The sequence below is a fragment of the Oncorhynchus keta genome, unplaced genomic scaffold, assembly GCF_023373465.1.
Source record: "Oncorhynchus keta strain PuntledgeMale-10-30-2019 unplaced genomic scaffold, Oket_V2 Un_contig_1509_pilon_pilon, whole genome shotgun sequence".
NCBI lineage: Eukaryota > Metazoa > Chordata > Actinopteri > Salmoniformes > Salmonidae > Oncorhynchus > Oncorhynchus keta.
Window position 1 is genome coordinate 607,186 of NW_026279127.1, and position 20,549 is coordinate 627,734.

General features: G+C 48.9%; 1 protein-coding gene and 1 pseudogene across 1 annotated transcript in view; one reads left to right on the forward strand and one right to left on the reverse strand.

The window, feature by feature from the left end:
* Positions 1–6,168, forward strand: part of LOC118382229 (bone morphogenetic protein receptor type-2-like) — a 130,743-nt pseudogene extending 124,575 nt beyond the window's left edge.
* A 488-nt stretch (positions 6,169–6,656) lies between these two features.
* LOC118383549 (trichohyalin) overlaps positions 6,657–20,549 on the reverse strand; it is a 43,638-nt gene continuing 29,745 nt past the window's right edge. Inside the window, exons 16-19 of the mRNA XM_052502087.1 lie at positions 15,608–15,780; positions 14,686–14,905; positions 11,066–11,252; positions 6,657–6,841 (exon numbers count right to left, since the gene is read on the reverse strand). Coding sequence (XP_052358047.1) covers positions 11,069–11,252; positions 14,686–14,905; positions 15,608–15,780 — 577 coding nt within the window. The 3' untranslated portion in view covers positions 6,657–6,841; positions 11,066–11,068. The remainder of the gene's footprint in view (positions 6,842–11,065; positions 11,253–14,685; positions 14,906–15,607; positions 15,781–20,549) is intronic.

Sequence of the window (20,549 nt, forward strand, 5' to 3'; positions counted from 1 at the left end):
TAGAGCTGAGCTTTAGTCAAAAGTAGTGCACTCTGCTGACGTGTCATTCTCCACTCTGCTGCCTCATAGAGACTAAACATAAATTACATTCTCAGTGTACTACACGTCTCTATCCCTAGTAACACCTGTCTGTATGTCTGTCTGTCTGTCTGTCTGTCTGTCTGTCTGTCTGTCTGTCTGTCTGTCTGTCTGTCTCCTCCCAGGTGATTGCTCATCACTGGGTGATTGTGGAGGGTCAGGTGAGAAGATCAAGCGCCGCGTCAAGACACCGTACTCCCTGAAGGGGTGGCGTCCCACCACCTGGGTGGTCTCCACGGATACGCAGGTGGACGAGGTGAACAGCAACAACAACAAGGATGCTGCCAAGGCTCCTCGCTCCAAGTCCTCCACTGCTGTCTACTTGGTGGGGGGTGGGACTACCACCGCTACCATGTCTTCTGACCCCTGTGACCCTGGCAGTGACTTTAACAAATTAGGGTGCATCAGATGCCCTTCCCCCGCACCCCCCTAGGTACTTTATTCATTATGCTGGCTACTTCCGATTTTAAGAAACCCACCGAGGAGGGTGTGGCCAGAGAAGGACTGTGCCTACAGAAGGCTACATTGTGGAGGGTGTGGCCAGAGAAGGACTGTGCCTACAGAAGGCTACATTGAGGAGGGTGTGGCCAGAGAAGGACTGTGCCTACAGAAGGCTACATTGAGGAGGGTGTGGCCAGAGAAGGACTGTGCCTACAGAAGGCTACATTGAGGAGGGTGTGGCCAGAGAAGGACTGTGCCTACAGAAGGCTACATTGAGGAGGGTGTGGCCAGAGAAGGACTGTGCCTACAGAAGGCTACATTGAGGAGGGTGTGGCCAGAGAAGGACTGTGCCTACAGAAGGCTACATTGAGGAGGGTGTGGCCAGAGAAGGACTGTGCCTATAGAAGGCTACATTGAGGAGGGTGTGGCCAGAGAAGGACTGTGCCTACAGAAGGCTACATTGAGGAGGGTGTGGCCAGAGAAGGACTGTGCCTACAGAAGGCTACATTGAGGAGGGTGTGGCCAGAGAAGGACTGTGCCTACAGAAGGCTACATTGAGGAGGGTGTGGCCAGAGAAGGACTGTGCCTACAGAAGGCTACATTGAGGAGGGTGTAGCCAGAGAAGGACTGTGCCTACAGAAGGCTACATTGAGGAGGGTGTAGCCAGAGAAGGACTGTGCCTACAGAAGGCTACATTGAGGAGGGTGTGGCCAGAGAAGGACTGTGCCTACAGAAGGCTACATTGAGGAGGGTGTAGCCAGAGAAGGACTGTGCCTACAGAAGGCTACATTGAGGAGGGTGTAGCCAGAGAAGGACTGTGCCTACAGAAGGCTACATTGAGGAGGGTGTGGCCAGAGAAGGACTGTGCCTACAGAAGGCTACATTGAGGAGGGTGTGGCCAGAGAAGGACTGTGCCTACAGAAGGCTACATTGAGGAGGGTGTGGCCAGAGAAGGACTGTGCCTACAGAAGGCTACATTGAGGAGGGTGTGGCCAGAGAAGGACTGTGCCTACAGAAGGCTACATTGAGGAGGGTGTAGCCAGAGAAGGACTGTGCCTACAGAAGGCTACATTGAGGAGGGTGTGGCCAGAGAAGGACTGTGCCTACAGAAGGCTACATTGAGGAGGGTGTAGCCAGAGAAGGACTGTGCCTACAGAAGGCTACATTGAGGAGGGTGTAGCCAGAGAAGGACTGTGCCTACAGAAGGCTACATTGAGGAGGGTGTGGCCAGAGCAGGACTGTGCCTACAGAAGGCTACATTGAGGAGGGTGTAGCCAGAGAAGGACTGTGCCTACAGAAGGCTACATTGAGGAGGGTGTGGCCAGAGAAGGACTGTGCCTATAGAAGGCTACATTGAGGAGGGTGTGGCCAGAGAAGGACTGTGCCTACAGAAGGCTACATTGAGGAGGGTGTGGCCAGAGAAGGACTGTGCCTACAGAAGGCTACATTGAGGAGGGTGTGGCCAGAGAAGGACTGTGCCTACAGAAGGCTACATTGAGGAGGGTGTAGCCAGAGAAGGACTGTGCCTACAGAAGGCTACATTGAGGAGGGTGTAGCCAGAGAAGGACTGTGCCTACAGAAGGCTACATTGAGGAGGGTGTGGCCAGAGAAGGACTGTGCCTACAGAAGGCTACATTGAGGAGGGTGTGGCCAGAGAAGGACTGTGCCTACAGAAGGCTACATTGAGGAGGGTGTGGCCAGAGAAGGACTGTGCCTACAGAAGGCTACATTGAGGAGGGTGTGGCCAGAGAAGGACTGTGCCTACAGAAGGCTACATTGAGGAGGGTGTAGCCAGAGAAGGACTGTGCCTACAGAAGGCTACATTGAGGAGGGTGTGGCCAGAGAAGGACTGTGCCTATAGAAGGCTACATTGAGGAGGGTGTGGCCAGAGAAGGACTGTGCCTACAGAAGGCTACATTGAGGAGGGTGTGGCCAGAGAAGGACTGTGCCTACAGAAGGCTACATTGAGGAGGGTGTGGCCAGAGAAGGACTGTGCCTACAGAAGGCTACATTGAGGAGGGTGTAGCCAGAGAAGGACTGTGCCTACAGAAGGCTACATTGAGGAGGGTGTAGCCAGAGAAGGACTGTGCCTACAGAAGGCTACATTGAGGAGGGTGTGGCCAGAGAAGGACTGTGCCTACAGAAGGCTACATTGAGGAGGGTGTGGCCAGAGAAGGACTGTGCCTACAGAAGGCTACATTGAGGAGGGTGTGGCCAGAGAAGGACTGTGCCTACAGAAGGCTACATTGAGGAGGGTGTGGCCAGAGAAGGACTGTGCCTACAGAAGGCTACATTGAGGAGGGTGTAGCCAGAGAAGGACTGTGCCTACAGAAGGCTACATTGAGGAGGGTGTGGCCAGAGAAGGACTGTGCCTACAGAAGGCTACATTGAGGAGGGTGTGGCCAGAGAAGGACTGTGCCTACAGAAGGCTACATTGAGGAGGGTGTGGCCAGAGAAGGACTGTGCCTACAGAAGGGTACATTGAGGAGGGTGTGGCCAGAGAAGGACTGTGCCTACAGAAGGCTACACCTGTGTCTCAAATGGACCCTATTCCCTATATAGTGCACTACCTTGGCCCAGAGCCCCATGGCAGCATGCTCTACTATTCTGAGTTTCCTGGTTACCATTCTGTCAGGAGAAGAAATGATCGGAAATGAAACAAAGAAAGATAATCAATTAGCAAGAAAGAAGCATTTCTAAAACGTTTCTTTAAAGAACTCGCTTTAAACAGAACCTAGCTATTCTAGAGCAACATTGGCTGCAAGCTGCTTGCCTATTGTCCTGTAGCCCATCCCAGCCTTGTGCAGGTCTACAATTGTATCCCTGATGTCCTTACACAGCTCTCTGGTCTTGGCCATTATGGAGAGGTTGGAGTCTGTTTGATTGAGTGTGTGGACAGGTGTCTTTTATACAGGTAACGAGTTCAAACAGGTGCAGTTAATACAGGTAATGAGTGGAGAACAGGAGGGCTTCTTAAAGAAAAACTAACAGGTCTGTGAGAGCCGGAATTCTTACTGGTTGGTAGGTGATCAAATACTTATGTCATGCAATAAAATGCAAACCAATTACTTAAAAATCATACAATGTGATGTTCTGGATGTTTGTTTAAGATTCCGTCTCTCACAGTTCAAGTGTACCTATGATAAAAATTACAGGCCTCTACATGCTTTGTAAGTAGGAAAACCTGCAAAATCGGCAGTGTATCAAATACTTGTTCTCCCCATTATAAATGCTGTTCCATTATAAATGCTGTTCCATTATAAATGCTGTTCCATTATAAATGCTGTTCCATTATAAATGCTGTTCCATTATAAATGCTGTTCCATTACATATTCTTTACCATTATATTATGTATATATATTTTACAGTGCCTTGCAAAAATATTCACCCCCTTGGCATTTTTCTTATTTTGTTGCATTACAACCTGGAATTAAAATGTATTTTTATTTGGATTTCATCTAATGGACATACACAAAATATCAGAAACTTTGAACATCCCACGGAGCACGATTAAATCCATTATTTAAAAAATGAAATCATATGGCACCACAACAAACCTGCCAAGAGAGGGCCGCCCACCAAAACTCACGGACCAGGCAAGGAGGGCATTAATCAGAGAGGCAACAAAGATAACGCTGAAGCCATTGCTTAAAGAAGAAAACAACAAACACATTTGGTTTTTGCCAAAAGGCATGTGGGAAACTCCCCAAACATATGGAAGAAGGTACTCTGGTTAGATGAGACTAAAATGTAGCTTTTTGGCCATCAAGGAAAACACTATGTCTGGTGCAAACCCAACACCTCTCATCACCCCGAGAATACCATCCACGCAGTGAAGCATGGTTGTGGCCGCATCATGCTGTGGGTATGTTTTTCATCGGCAAGGACCGGGAAACTGGTCTGAATTGAAGGATGGCACTAAATACAGGGACATTTTTGAGGGAAACCTGTTTCGGTCTTCCAGAGATTTGAGACTGGGACGGAGGTTCACCTTCCAGCAGGACAATGACCCTATGCATACTGCTACAGCAACACTCAACTGGTTTAACCTGTTAGGGAAGTCGAGAATTTAAGCAGCTTTGCGCAGCATTTTGTTAAAAATCGTGCAACATTTCAGCGCCCTGCTATTCATGCCAGGAATATAGTATATGCATATGATTAGTATGTGTGGATAGAAAACACTCAGACGTTTCTAAAACTGGTTAAATCACGGCTGTGACTATAACAGAACGTGCGTTTCATCGAAAAGTGCATGAAAATCTGATCACTGAAAATGGAAATAAATATCCATGTGCGACTTCAAGGAATTGTTCAAAGTGAACCGAATTAAATTAGGCCGAGGTTGCAGTGCCTACAGCTTCCACACGTTGTCTAGAGTCTTGTCATTTGATTCAGCTTTGATTCTTGGTCTAACCGAATCAAGGGAACCAATTCCCTCCGGTCTCCGACCGGATGTTTTGGTCGAGCTCTCTCCAAGACATTTTTTCGAGACGGACATCTATAGAATTTACATCGCCTCCTGATGAATTTTATCGCTTATTAACGTGTACTAATACCTAAAGTTGCATTACAAAAGTATTTCTATATATACTATATTCCTGGCATGAAAAAATGTCTGGGGAAGGGTTCTTAAAAATGTCTGGGGAAGGGTTCTAAAAAATGTCTGGGGAAGGGTTCTAAAAAATGTCTGGGGAAGGGTTCTAAAAAATGTCTGGGGAAGGGTTCTAAAAAATGTCTGGGGAAGGGTTCTAAAAAATGTATTGGGAAGGGTTCTAAAAAATGTCTGGGGAAGGGTTCTAAAAAATGTCTGGGGAAGGGTTCTAAAAAATGTCTGGGGAAGGGTTCTAAAAAATGTCTGGGGAAGGGTTCTAAAAAATGTCTGGGGAAGGGTTCTAAAAAATGTATTGGGAAGGGTTCTAAAAAATGTCTGGAGAAGGGTTCTAAAAAATCTGCAGCATTGAAGGTTTCCATCATCATTGTTATTACTATTTTTCAAAGGTGCTTCAACAAAGTACTGAGTAAAAGGTCTGAATTTTTATGTAAATGGGATATTCCAGTTGTATTTATTTTTTGCAAACATTTCTGAAAAACATTTTTTTGCTTTGTCATTATGGGATATTGTGTGTAGATTGATGAGGGGGAAAAAACGATTGAATTAATTTTAGTGTAAGACTGTAACGTTACAAAATGTAGAAGTGGTCTGGAAACGTTCTGAATGCACTATATGCTGGTCCATTATATTTGTTGAGGCACTTTTTTACAAGGTTATTAAATAATCACCTAGTGAAGTCGATGTGTGATCAGGTTAAAGAGAGGTCTTAAAACAGTAAGAGAAGAGAGAAGAAGAACATGGATTGATCTAACGATCAGTAATAACATGCATCCAAAATGGAACCCTATTCCCTATATAGTGCCGTAGGGCTCTGGTCAAAAGTAGTGCACTATATAGGGAATAGGGTGCCTTAGGGCTCTGGTCAAAAGTAGTGCACTATATAGGGAATAGGGTGCCTTAGGGCTCTGACCAAAAGTAGTGCACTATGTAGGGAATCGGATGCCTTAGGGCTCTGACCAAAAGCAGTGCACTATGTAGGGAATCGGGTGCCGTAGGGCTCTGGCCAAAAGTAGTGCACTATAATAGGGAATAGGGTGCCTTAGGGCCTGACCAAAAGTAGGCGGATGCCTTGGCTCTGACCAAAAGCAGTGCACTAGGGAATGTAGGGAATGCACTATAATAGGGGGTGCCTTAGGGCTCTGACCAAAAGTAGTGCACTATGTAGGGAATCGGATGCCTTAGGGCTCTGACCAAAAGCAGTGCACTATGTAGGGAATCGGGTGCCGTAGGGCTCTGGCCAAAAGTAGTGCACTATAATAGGGAATAGGGTGCCTTAGGGCTCTGACCAAAAGTAGTGCACTATGTAGGGAATCGGATGCCATTTGGGAAGCATATATAGAATGCTCCTGTGGACTTCTATGGATACTGTATAAAACAGCAGATTGACAATAGAGAATGTCTTTGACACTGGGTTGGCTGCACATTGTCTTTCAACACGTTTATAGTACATTTCTAATGTTTATGTATTTGTTTCAACTAATCTGTATATTCTACATTTTTGTATTAAATAAAAACATGTGCAATAGGCTTTTTCAACTTCATTTTTATTGTGGTTTTTAAAAAAAATTGCTGCGTTTTTTTGTTTTGTTATGATATTGTAAACACTTATTGTTATTACTATCAGTAGGGGTCCTACTTCCTGTCACATGTCCTTGAATGAGACGTTTCATTGAACGACAATCCTTTACTTTCTCACCAACCCCATCAAACCTGAGAAGGAAAAGCAACCAATCAAATCAAGAAGAAGTGGGTGGACAGAAAGGACAGTGCTGTGTTAGTATGTCCAATCAGAGTAAAGCAGGAAGTGTTTTAGCAGGAAGTGTTTTAGCAGGAAGTGTTTTAGCAGGAAGTGGTGCCAACGAGTCGATATATCTAATCTAATGTTATTAGTCACATGCTGCATAAACAACAGCTGTATTCAAACAGTGAAATGCTCACTTACAGGTCCTTTTCCAACAATGCAGAGTGAAAAATAAAAAATACAATTGAAATAGTGACAATACATTTACATTTACAGTGAATAAGGAATAAAAAGAACATGAATACAGGGAGTACCAGTATCAAGTCAATGTGCGTACGAGGTACTTCAGGAAGATATCTACACATAGGTTGGGGTAAAGGATAGATAATAGACAGTAACAGCAGTATACTGTAGGTAGGGGTAAAGGATAGATAATAGACAGTAACAGCAGTATACTGTAGGTAGGGGTAAATGATAGATAATAGACAGTAACAGCAGTATACTGTAGGTAGGGGTAAAGGATAGATAATAGACAGTAACAGCAGTATACTGTAGGTAGGGGTAAAGGATAGATAATAGACAGTAACAGCAGTATACTGTAGGTAGGGGTAAAGGATAGATAATAGACAGTAACAGCAGTATACTGTAGGTAGGGGTAAAGGATAGATAATAGACAGTAACAGTATACTGTAGGTAGGGGTAAAGGATAGATAATAGACAGTAACAGCAGTATACTGTAGGTAGGGGTAAAGGATAGATAATAGACAGTAACAGCAGTATACTGTAGGTAGGGGTAAAGGATAGATAATAGACAGTAACAGCAGTATACTGTAGGTAGGGGTAAAGGATAGATAATAGACAGTAACAGCAGTATACTGTAGGTAGGGGTAAAGGATAGATAATAGACAGTAACAGCAGTATACTGTAGGTAGGTGTAAAGGATAGATAATAGACAGTAACAGTATACTGTAGGTAGGGTTAAAGGATAGATAATAGACAGTAACAGCAGTATACTGTAGGTAGGGGTAAAGGATAGATAATAGACAGTAACAGCAGTATACTGTAGGTAGGGGTAAAGGATAGATAATAGACAGTAACAGCAGTATACTGTAGGTAGGGGTAAAGGATAGATAATAGACAGTAACAGCAGTATACTGTAGGTAGGGGTAAAGGATAGATAATAGACAGTAACAGCAGTATACTGTAGGTAGGGGTAAAGGATAGATAATAGACAGTAACAGCAGTATACTGTAGGTAGGGGTAAAGGATAGATAATAGACAGTAACAGCAGTATACTGTAGGTAGGGGTAAAGGATAGATAATAGACAGTAACAGCAGTATACTGTAGGTAGGGGTAAAGGATAGATAATAGACAGTATCAGCAGTATACTGTAGGTAGGGGTAAAGGCTAGATAATAGACAGTAACAGCAGTATACTGTAGGTAGGGGTAAAGGATAGATAATAGACAGTAACAGCAGTATACTGTAGGTAGGGGTAAAGGATAGATAATAGACAGTAACAGCAGTATACTGTAGGTAGGGGTAAAGGATAGATAATAGACAGTAACAGCAGTATACTGAAGGTAGGGGTAAAGGATAGATAATAGACAGTAACAGCAGTATACTGTAGGTAGGGGTAAAGGCTAGATAATAGACAGTAACAGCAGTATACTGTAGGTAGGGGTAAAGGATAGATAATAGACAGTGACTGAAGGGAAGGGACTGAATGGAAGTGACTAAAGGGACTGAAGGACGTGACTGAAGGGACGTGACTGAAGGGACGTGACTGAAGGACGTGACTGAAGGGACGTGACTGAAGGGACGTGACTGAAGGTCGTGACTGAAGGTCGTGACTAAAGGGACTGAAGGACGTGACTGAAGGGACATGATTGAAGGGACGTGACTAAAGGGACGTGACTAAAGGAATGTTACTGAAGGGACGTGACTGAAGGGAAGTGACTGAAGGGATGTGACTGAAGGGATGTGACTGAAGGGACGTGACTGAAGGGATGTGACTAAAGAGACTAAAGGGACGTGACTGAAGGGACGTGACTAAAGGGACGTGACTGAAGGGACGTGACTAAAGGGACGTGACTAAAGGAATGTTACTGAAGGGACGTGACTGAAGGGACGTGACTGAAGGGAGTGACTGAAGGGATGTGACTGAAGGGATGTGACTGAAGGGACGTGACTGAAGGGATGTGACTAAAGAGACTAAAGGGACGTGACTGAAGAGACGTGACTAAAGGGATGTTACTGAAGGGACGTGACTGAAGGGACGTGACTGAAGGGATGTGACTAAAGAGACTAAAGGGACATGACTGAAGAGACTGAAGGGACGTGACTAAAGGGACGTGACTGAAGGGATGTGACTTAAAGGACGTGACTGAAGGGATGTGACTGAAGGGACGTGACTGAAGAGACTGAAGGACGTGACTGAAGGGACTGACTAAAGGGACGTGACTGAAGGATGTGACTGAAGGGACGTGACTGAAGGAATGTGACTGAAGGGAAAGAAGGATGTGACTGAAGGGACGTGACTGAAGGTCGTGACTGAAGGGACGTGTCTGAAGGGATGTGACTGAAGGGAAAGAAGGACGTGACTGAAGGGACGTGACTGAAGAACGTGACTGAAGGGACGTGACTAAAGGGACTGAAGGAAGTGACTAAAGGGACTGAAGGGAAGTGACTGAAGGTCGTGACTGAAGGACGTGACTGAAGGGACGTGACTAAAGGGACTGAAGGACGTGACTAAAGGGACTGAAGGGAAGTGACTAAAGGGACGTGACTAAAGGGACGTGACTGAAGGGATGTGACTTAAAGGACGTGACTGAAGGGATGTGACTGAAGAGACTGAAGGACGTGACTGAAGGGACTGACTAAAGGGACGTGACTGAAGGGAATGAAGGATGTGACTGAAGGGACGTGACTGAAGGGATGTGACTGAAGGAATGTGACTGAAGGGAAAGAAGGATGTGACTGAAGGGACGTGACTGAAGGGATGTGACTGAAGGGACGTGACTGAAGGGACGTGACTGAAGGTCGTGACTGAAGGTCGTGACTGAAGGGACGTGTCTGAAGGGATGTGACTGAAGGGAAAGAAGGACGTGACTGAAGGGACGTGACTGAAGGGACGTGACTAAAGGGACTGAAGGACGTGACTAAAGGGACTGAAGGGAAGTGACTGAAGGGACGTGACTGAAGGGACGTGACTGAAGGTCGTGACTGAAGGTCGTGACTGAAGAACGTGACTGAAGGGACGTGACTAAAGGGACTGAAGGACGTGACTAAAGGGACTGAAGGGAAGTGACTGAAGGGACGTGACTGCAGGGATGTGACTAAAGGGACTGAAGAATGTGACTAAAGGGACGAGACTGAAGGGAAGTGACTAAAGGGACTGAAGGATGTGACTAAAGGGACGTGACTGAAGGGATGTGACTAAAGGACGTGACTGAAGGTCGTGAAGGACGTGACTGAAGGGACGTAACTGAAGGGACGTGACTGAAGGATGTGACTGAAGGGATGTGATTGAAGGGACGTGACTGAAGGGAAGTGACTAAAGGGACATGACTGAAGGGACATGACTGAAGTGATTGAAGGGACGTGACTGAAGGGAAGTGACTAAAGGGACATGACTGAAATGACTGAAGGGACGTGACTGAAGGGAAGTGGCTAAAGGGACATGACTGAAGGGATGTGACTGAAGGGAGGTGACTGAAGGTCGTGACTAAAGGGACTGAAGGACATGACTGAAGGGACGTGACTGAAGGACATGACTGAAGGGATGTAACTGAAGGGACGTGACTGAAGGACGTGACTGAAGGACGTGACTGAAGGGACGTGACTGAAGGGACGTGACTGAAGGACGTGACTGAAGGGATGTAACTGAAGGGACGTGACTGAAGGGACGTGACTGAAGGGACGTAACTGAAGGGACGTGACTGAAGGACGTGACTGAAGGGACGTGACTGAAGGGACGTGACTAAAGGGACTGAAGGACGTGACTGAAGGGACGTGACTGAAGGACGTGACTAAAGGGACTGAAGGGACGTGACTGAAGGACGTGACTGACTAGCATCCCATTGACAGCCCGACCTAAACGTACCCTTTCCTTAAACATAACCTCATTTGAACCCATTTGGAAATTCAACACTGGTTTGCTGGTCAGCCACATCCCCTCGTTTTCCCCTTACATTCTAGGACATGTCTTTGGGTGAGTCTTCCTGTGCTGTGGGGACCTCAGCCAGCCCCAGTAGTTGTATGAGCTGGAAGTAAGAGTAGACCCAGGCTCGAGAGATGTCCTGAGTCTGTCCCAAAGCCCCGGCCTCCGTCAGCAGGCCTCGCCTGAACTGCAGCTGCTGCTCTAGTAAAGCCCTCTGCCTGTGGACGGGAGAGAGGGATGAAGAGATGGGACAAAAAAAGATATGCTTTTCTAGGGGACAATCTCCATTGCCTTGATTCATCACATCCTCTCGCTTCCTTCTCAAAACCCAATTTGGATGAGGTCAGAGGGGCGGGACCTCTGACCTTCTCATCCAATGGGTTTTGAGGAGAGAGGTGAGAGGATGTGATGAATCAAGGCAATGGAGATTGAACTTAATGCAACAGAATAGGTGTAATGAATACACTCCTGTCCACTTCCTCTTACTGACACACCTTCATGTTATGGACCTCTGAGCCAGGCCTACCACCCTGGACCCTGTTAGCCAAGCCTACCACCCTGGACCCTGTTAGCCAGGCCTACCACCCTGGACCCTGTTAGCCAAGCCTACCACCCTGGACCCTGTTAGCTAGGCCTACCACCCTGGACCCTGTTAGCCAGGCCTACCACCCTGGACCCTGTTAGCTAGGCCTACCACCCTGGACCCTGTTAGCCAGGCCTACCACCCTGGACCCTGTTAGCCAGGCCTACCACCCTGGACACTGTTAGCCTAGCCAGGCCTAGCACCCTGGACCCTGTTAGCCAGGCCTACCACCCTGGACCCTGTTAGCCAGGCCTACCACCCTGGACCCTGTTAGCCTAGCCAAGCCTACCACCCTGGACCCTGTTAGCCTAGTCAGGCCTACAACCCTGGACCCTGTTAGCCTAGCCAGGCCTACCCCCTGGACCCTGTTAGCCTAGCCAAGCCTACCACCCTGGACCCTGTTAGCTAGGCCTACAAACCTGGACCCTGTTAGCCAAGCCTACCACCCTGGACCCTGTTAGCTAGGCCTACAAACCTGGACCCTGTTAGCCTAGCCAGGCCTACCACCCTGGACCCTGTTAGCCTAGCCAAGCCTACCACCCTGGACCCTGTTAGCTAGGCCTACAAACCTGGACCCTGTTAGCCTAGCCAGGCCTACCACCCTGGACCCTGTTAGCCAGGCCTATCACCCTGGACCCTGTTAGCCAGGCCTACCTCCCTGGACCCTGTTAGCCAGGCCTACCACCCTGGACCCTGTTAGCTAGGCCTACAACACTGGACCCTGTTAGCCTAGCCAGGCCTACCACCCTGGACCCTGTTAGCCAGGCCTACCACCCTGGACCCTGTTAGCCTAGCCAGGCCTATCACCCTGGACCCTGTTAGCTAGGCCTACAACACTGGACCCTGTTAGCCTAGCCAGGCCTACCACCCTGGACCCTGTTAGCCAGGCCCATCACCCTGGACCCTGTTAGCTAGGCCTACAACACTGGACCCTGTTAGCCTAGCCAGGCCTACCACCCTGGACCCTGTTAGCCTAGCCAAGCCTTCCACTCTGGACCCTGTTAGCTAGGCCTACAAACCTGGACCCTGTTAGCCTAGCCAGGCCTACCACCCTGGACCCTGTTAGCCAGGCCTACCACCCTGGACCCTGTTAGCCAGGCCTACCACCCTGGACCCTGTTAGCTAGGCCTACAAACCTGGACCCTGTTAGCCTAGCCAGGCCTACCACCCTGGACCCTGTTAGCCAGGCCTACCACCCTGGACCCTGTTAGCCAGGCCTACCACCCTGGACCCTGTTAGCCAGGCCTACAACCCTGGACCCTGTTAGCCTAGCCAGGCCTACCACCCTGGACCCTGTTAGCCAGGCCTACCACCCTGGATCCTGTTAGCCAGGCCTACCACCCTGGACCCTGTTAGCCTAGCCAGGCCTACCACCCTGGACCCTGTTAGCCAGGCCTATCACCCTGGACCCTGTTAGCTAGGCCTACAACACTGGACCCTGTTAGCCTAGCCAGGCCTACCACCCTGGACCCTGTTAGCCAGGCCTACCACCCTGGACCCTGTTAGCTAGGCCTACAACACTGGACCCTGTTAGCCTAGCCAGGCCTACCACCCTGGACCCTGTTAGCCTAGCCAGGCCTACCACCCTGGACCCTGTTAGCCAGCCAAGCCTTCCACTCTGGACCCTGTTAGCTAGGCCTACAAACCTGGACCCTGTCAGCCTAGTCAGGCCTACCACCCTGGACCCTGTTAGCCAGGCCTACCACCCTGGATCCTGTTAGCCAGGCCTACCACCCTGGATCCTGTTAGCCAGGCCTACCACCCTGGACCCTGTTAGCCTAGCCAGGCCTACCACCCTGGACCCTGTTAGCCAGGCCTATCACCCTGGACCCTGTTAGCTAGGCCTACAACACTGGACCCTGTTAGCCTAGCCAGGCCTACCACCCTGGACCCTGTTAGCCAGGCCTACCACCCTGGACCCTGTTAGCTAGGCCTACAACACTGGACCCTGTTAGCCTAGCCAGGCCTACCACCCTGGACCCTGTTAGCCTAGCCAGGCCTACCACCCTGGACCCTGTTAGCCTAGCCAAGCCTTCCACTCTGGACCCTGTTAGCTAGGCCTACAAACCTGGACCCTGTTAGCCTAGCCAAGCCTACCACCCTGGACCCTGTTAGCCAGGCCTACCACCCTGGACCCTGTTAGCCAGGCCTACCACCCTGGACCCTGTTAGCCAGGCCTACCACCCTGGACCCTGTTAGCCAGGCCTACAAACCTGGACCCTGTTAGCCTAGCCAAGCCTACCACCCTGGACCCTGTTAGCCAGGCCTACCACCCTGGACCCTGTTAGCCAGGCCTACCACCCTGGACCCTGTTAGCCAGGCCTACCACCCTGGACCCTGTTAGCCAGGCCTACCACCCTGGACCCTGTTAGCCAGGCCTACCACCCTGGACCCTGTTAGCCAGGCCTACCACCCTGGACCCTGTTAGCCAGGCCTACCACCCTGGACCCTGTTAGCCTAGCCAGGCCTACCACCCTGGACCCTGTTAGCCAGGCCTACCACCCTGGTCCTGATGTAAATCCACTATTGTAGTTCAAAAAAACCAATAAAACAATTAAAACACAAGGTATCATGTCATAGATGAAACCCACTTCTTTCTGAAGACATCTTTGAATCTTAGTTCGAAGCAGACATTTAAGAGTTTCTGGAAAATGTAAAATACTGAGGGAGATGTTATTGTAATTATTTTACCAAAGTTTGCATCTGCACAGTTCTTTCAGTAAATGCGTTTTTGTGAAATGTTCTGTGTAAATTGTTCAAAGTAGTCCTTGTGTATAGAGCTGGTTTCTTAAACTTTTAAGTTTTGTTTGGCATACATTTTAAAGTGAAAATTTGAGTCAAAGAGTAATTCTGTTACAGTGGAACTGCCCATTCCGAAGATAGAAAATGGGTGAAAATGTGTCTATGCCTTCATTTCCAATGTTAGCTGTCATTTGACACCCAATTTGACATGCTCCTATGCACTTCACATGTTGATGCTCATGGGTCACGTTTTCAGGGAACTACTGGCACTACACGTCCCTTCTGCTTTAAAGGATTGGACAGCAACGATGAAGAGATTGAGATACCTGGCAAACAGTTCAGCTTGTAGTCGTGCCTCTTCTTTTGCCCACTGCGCTGCCTCCTCCTCTCTGCTTTTTCTCTCCTCCACTGCCTTCCTCCTCTCCTCTTCCTCCTCCTTCTGTTTCTGCAGGTACTCCCTCTTCTCATGGTCCTCCATCGCTGCCAGCCTCCGCCTCTCCTCTTCCTTACTCATCGCCTCCTCTAGTCGCTGCAGCTCCAACTCAGCTGTAGTAGAGTGGAGGGGACACACTTGTTATATTCAGGTCTGTGTGTGTGTGTGTTTGCAGGGCTGGCCCTAGCCTTTTGGGGGCCCTAAGCGAGATTTGTTTGGGGGGCCCCGTACCTCGTGGCAAAATGTTTTAGTGGCCCCACTCTTGATGGCGGAGAGAACAATGATAGTTTTTATGTTCATTTCCTGCAGCTCGACTCATTTTGCCATGGGTCTGCAGGGACGTGACTGAAGGGGCGTGACTGAAGGGGCGTGACTGAAGGGGCGTCCCTTCCCTTAAGGTCTACAGCCACATACCTGCAATTCTACAAGACTTATGCTGTGTTACTATGATATCTGAGTTAATGACTAAGAAAATCAATGGGGGGCCCCTGGACACGTGCCCGGTCGGTATACGACCATGATTATTACAAGTTTAGATAGCTGGCTAGACTAACTACCAATCTAAAAATTGTTAGCTGACGTGGCTATTTGAGTGAGTGTCAGTGAGTGACAGAACAAGAAAAAAACTGCAGATGCACAACCAGATTTAGCACCTGTTGTATTCTACTGTTCTTACTGTCAGTAGTAAGTTGAGACCCCAACTGACCCCAACTGACCCCAACTGACCCCAACTGAGTTCCTAAAAAAGCCTAGCAGCCGGGGGCCCTAAGCTACCGCCCTTTATACCTGGGACAGGTGTGTGTGGAGTCATTCACCTGCCCTGCGTTCCTCCTCCTCCTGTCTGATCTTCTGAATCATCTCCAACTGTCGTCTCTTCTGCTCCTTCTTCCTCCACTCCCTCTCTTTCTCCGCCTGCTCCCTTCTTCTCCTCTCAGTCTCCTTCTCCTCTAACCTTTGTCTCTCTTCCTCCTCAGCCAGTCTCCTCAGCCTGCAGGAAGAGATCATTACTATAAAAAACATTTACATTTATATTTTAATAATTTAGCAGACGCTCTTATCCAGAGCGACTTACAGGAGCATCTAGAGTTACGTGCCTTGCTCAAAGGCACATTGACAAATTTGTCAACAAGTCGGCTCGGGGATTCAAATCGGCAAACTTTCGGTTAGTGATCCAGTGCTCTTAACAACAGCTAGGCTACCTGCCCAGGCCCGGCGTCACAAGGAGGGTCCCTTAGTTGGAATAGTGTCCTCCATCAGTTTTGTATCCCTATTCTGTCCGACAATCTACCTACCCCGTCATGCCCAGCCAATTTGTTGCTTCGTTCATGAAACTCCCTTGCATGCATCATATGTACGTCATACACAATTTACCAGTTGAAAAAAAAAAGTGGGTTAGTTTTAATAGTTACGTACTGCCGGAAAAAAATCACATAGTCCAAGGCCGCTGAGCCGACACTAATCACCTAGTCCAAGGCTGCTGAGCCGACACTAATCACCTAGTCCAAGGCCGCTGAGCCGACGCTAATCACCTAGTCCAAGGCTGCTGAGCCGACGCTAATCACCTAGTCCAAGGCCGCCGAGCCGACGCTAATCACCTAGTCCAAGGCTGCTGAGCCGACGCTAATCACCTAGTCCAAGGCCGCTGAGCCGACGCTAATCACCTAGTCCAAGGCTGCTGAGCCGACGCTAATCACCTAGTCCAAGGCTGCCGAGCCGACGCTAATCACCTAGTCCAAGGCCGCTGAGCCGACGCTAATCACCTAGTCCAAGGCTGCTGAGCCGACGCTAATCACCTAGTCCAAGGCCGCTGAGCCGACACTAATCACCTAGTCCAAGGCTGCTGAGCCGACACTAATCACATAGTCCAAGGCCGCTGAGCCGACACTAATCACCTAGTCCAAGGCCGCTGAGCCGACACTAATCACCTAGTCCAAGGCCGCTGAGCCGACACTAATCACCTAGTCCAAGGCCGCTGAGCCGACACTAATCACATAGTCCAAGGCTGCTGAGCCGACACTAATCACATAGTCCAAGGCTGCTGAGCCGACACTAATCACCTAGTCCAAGGCCGCTGAGCCGACGCTAATCACCTAGTCCAAGGCCGTCGAGCCGACGCTAATCACCTAGTCCAAGGCCGCCGAGCCGACACTAATCACCTAGTCCAAGGCCGCTGAGCCGACGCTAATCACATAGTCCAAGGCCGCTGAGCCAACGCTAATCACCTAGTCCAAGGCTGCTGAGCCGACACTAATCACCTAGTCCAAGGCCGCTGAGCCGACGCTAATCACCTAGTCCAAGGCCGTCGAGCCGACGCTAATCACATAGTCCAAGGCTGCTGAGCCGACGCTAATCACCTAGTCCAAGGCTGCTGAGCCGACGCTAATCACATAGTCCAAGGCTGCTGAGCCGACACTAATCACCTAGTCCAAGACTGCTGAGCCGACACTAATCACCTAGTCCAAGACTGCTGAGCCGACACTAATCACCTAGTCCAAGGCCGCTGAGCCGACGCTAATCACCTAGTCCAAGGCTGCTGAGCCGACGCTAATCACCTAGTCCAAGGCCGCCGAGCCGACGCTAATCACCTAGTCCAAGGCCGCTGAGCCGACGCTAATCACCTAGTCCAAGGCTGCCGAGCCGACGCTAATCACCTAGTCCAAGGCTGCCGAGCCGACGCTAATCACCTAGTCCAAGGCCGCTGAGCCGACGCTAATCACCTAGTCCAAGGCTGCTGAGCCGACGCTAATCACATAGTCCAAGGCCGCTGAGCCGACACTAATCACCTAGTCCAAGGCTGCTGAGCCGACGCTAATCACCTAGTCCAAGGCTGCTGAGCCGACGCTAATCACCTAGTCCAAGGCCGCTGAGCCGACACTAATCACATAGTCCAAGGCCGCTGAGCCGACGCTAATCACCTAGTCCAAGGCTGCTGAGCCGACGCTAATCACCTAGTCCAAGGCTGCTGAGCCGACGCTAATCACCTAGTCCAAGGCTGCTGAGCCGACGCTAATCACCTAGTCCAAGGCCGCTGAGCCGACACTAATCACATAGTCCAAGGCCGCTGAGCCGACACTAATCACATAGTCCAAGGCTGCTGAGCCGACACTAATCACCTAGTCCAAGGCTGCCGAGCCGACGCTAATCACCTAGTCCAAGGCCGCTGAGCCGACACTAATCACATAGTCCAACGCCGCTGAGCCGACTCTAATCACATAGTCCAAGGCTGCTGAGCCGACACTAATCACCTAGTCCAAGGCTGCTGAGCCGACGCTAATCACCTAGTCCAAGGCCGTCGAGCCGACGCTAATCACCTAGTCCAAGGCTGCTGAGCCGACGCTAATCACCTAGTCCAAGGCTGCTGAGCCGACACTAATCACCTAGTCCAAGGCTGCTGAGCCGACGCTAATCACCTAGTCCAAGGCCGTCGAGCCGACGCTAATCACCTAGTCCAAGGCTGCTGAGCCCAGTCGCAGAGGCACCTGCACAACCATCTTGTAGCCTGGTGGCCAACCCGAGGAGGGGCCTGCAGCTTCCAAGATACCCAACCCGCCTGTACTGTGGGAGAAAACTGGTTTAAAGGCAGAGAGTGGCTGGAATATTCCTGGAAGGAAATACATGCACACGGACACCCCCGCTCCAAGCACAAGGCAAAGAGTAGTGAGTCGTAATCTGATGTGTAAGGTGAATGTGTGGTGAAACAACAAGGGGTTAGCAAGAAGAGGATAATGAGAGGGAAAAAAACTGTTTTTCAGCACTCTGGATGCTGTACTGGGAGAAAGGTCAGCACGATTTAACCAACCAAACAGCCAACTTGTTGAGGCCCTGTGTGCCTTGCACCCAGAGAAGGAATCCTCAATGGAAAAGGTGAAACCACTGCTGGACTTAACCTCAGGAGACTTTGTGGAAGCTGAGTTTACTGTCGCACGCCAGTTTCTACAGACTGAAGTGGCCCGATCTGGAGAAAAAAAATGGACTAAAGTTATGCAGAGCATTTTGGATAAATACTCCAGGTCTCTAACAGCTAAACCTACTGTTATGATGGCATTGAAACTGGGATTAACATTTTGGATAAATACTCCAGGCCTCTAACAGCTAAACCTACTGTTATGATGGCATTGAAACTGGGATTAACATTTTGGATAAATACTCCAGGCCTCTAACAGCTAAGCCTACTGTGATGATGGCATTGAAGCTGGGAAACCTCCAGACTAACAGCTAAACCTACTGTGATGATGGCATTGAAACTGGGATTAACATTTTGGATAAATACTCCAGGTCTCTAACAGCTAAACCTACTGTTATGATGGCATTGAAACTGGGATTAACATTTTGGATAAATACTCCAGGTCTCTAACAGCTAAACCTACTGTTATGATGGCATTGAAACTGGGATTAACATTTTGGATAAATACTCCAGGCCTCTAACAGCTAAACCTACTGTTATGATGGCATTGAAACTGGGATTAACATTTTGGATAAATACTCCAGGTCTCTAACAGCTAAACCTACTGTTATGATGGTATTGAAGCTGGGATTAACATTTTGGATAAATACTCCAGGCCTCTAACAGCTAAGCCTACTGTGACGATGGCATTTGCAGAGGGATCTTACAAGCAAGTTCCGTGAGGGACGAGAGACTGCTGAGGAGGTTCAACATAGCGTCAAGGAGGCTGCAAATCTTTTGAATCTGGGTACGAACAGGCAGCCTAACTTGCAATTTCTCGAGACGGTTATGAATTGTCCATGTTTGTAAAGCGGTGCAGTGGCCTGTAGCCTTGTGGCAAGACAGCCGTGCTGCAAACACATTGTGTGTTATTGTACTATTATCTATCCTGTATTATCAGCAAGCCAATATAGTTGTACCCCCCGTAGTCATTTATAATGCCCCCTTGCATAGTTAATCCTGCTGCCTAGGTAGTCATTTATAATGCCCCCTGCATAGTTAATCCTGCCGCCCCGTAGTCATTTATAATGCCCCCTTGCATAGTTAATCCTGCCGCCTAGGTAGTCATTTATAATGCCCCCTTGCATAGTTAATCCTGCCCCCCCGTAGTCATTTATAATGCCCCCTTGCATAGTTAATCCTACCCCCGTAGTCATTTATAATGCCCCCTTGCATAGTTAATCCTGCCGCCTAGGTAGTCATTTATAATGCCCCCTTGCATAGTTAATCCTACCCCCCCGTAGTCATTTATAATGCCCCCTTGCATAGTTAATCCTGCCGCCTACGTAGTCATTTATAATGCCCCCTTGCATAGTTAATCCTGCTGCCTAGGTAGTCATTTATAATGCCCCCTTGCATAGTTAATCCTACCCCCCGTAGTCATTTATAATGCCCCCTTGCATAGTTAATCCTGCCGCCTAGGTAGTCATTTATAATGCCCCCTTGCATAGTTAATCCTACCGCCTAGGTAGTCATTTATAATGCCCCCTTGCATAGTTAATCCTACCCCCCCGTAGTCATTTATAATGCCCCCTTGCATAGTTAATCCTGCCGCCTAGGTAGTCATTTATAATGCCCCCTGCATAGTTAATCCTGCCGCCTAGGTAGTCATTTATAATGCCCCCTTGCATAGTTAATCCTGCTGCCTAGGTAGTCATTTATAATGCCCCCTTGCATAGTTAATCCTGCTGCCTAGGTAGTCATTTATAATGCCCCCTTGCATAGTTAATCCTGCCCCCCGTAGTCATTTATAATGCCCCCTTGCATAGTTAATCCTGCCGCCTAGGTAGTCATTTATAATGCCCCTTGCATAG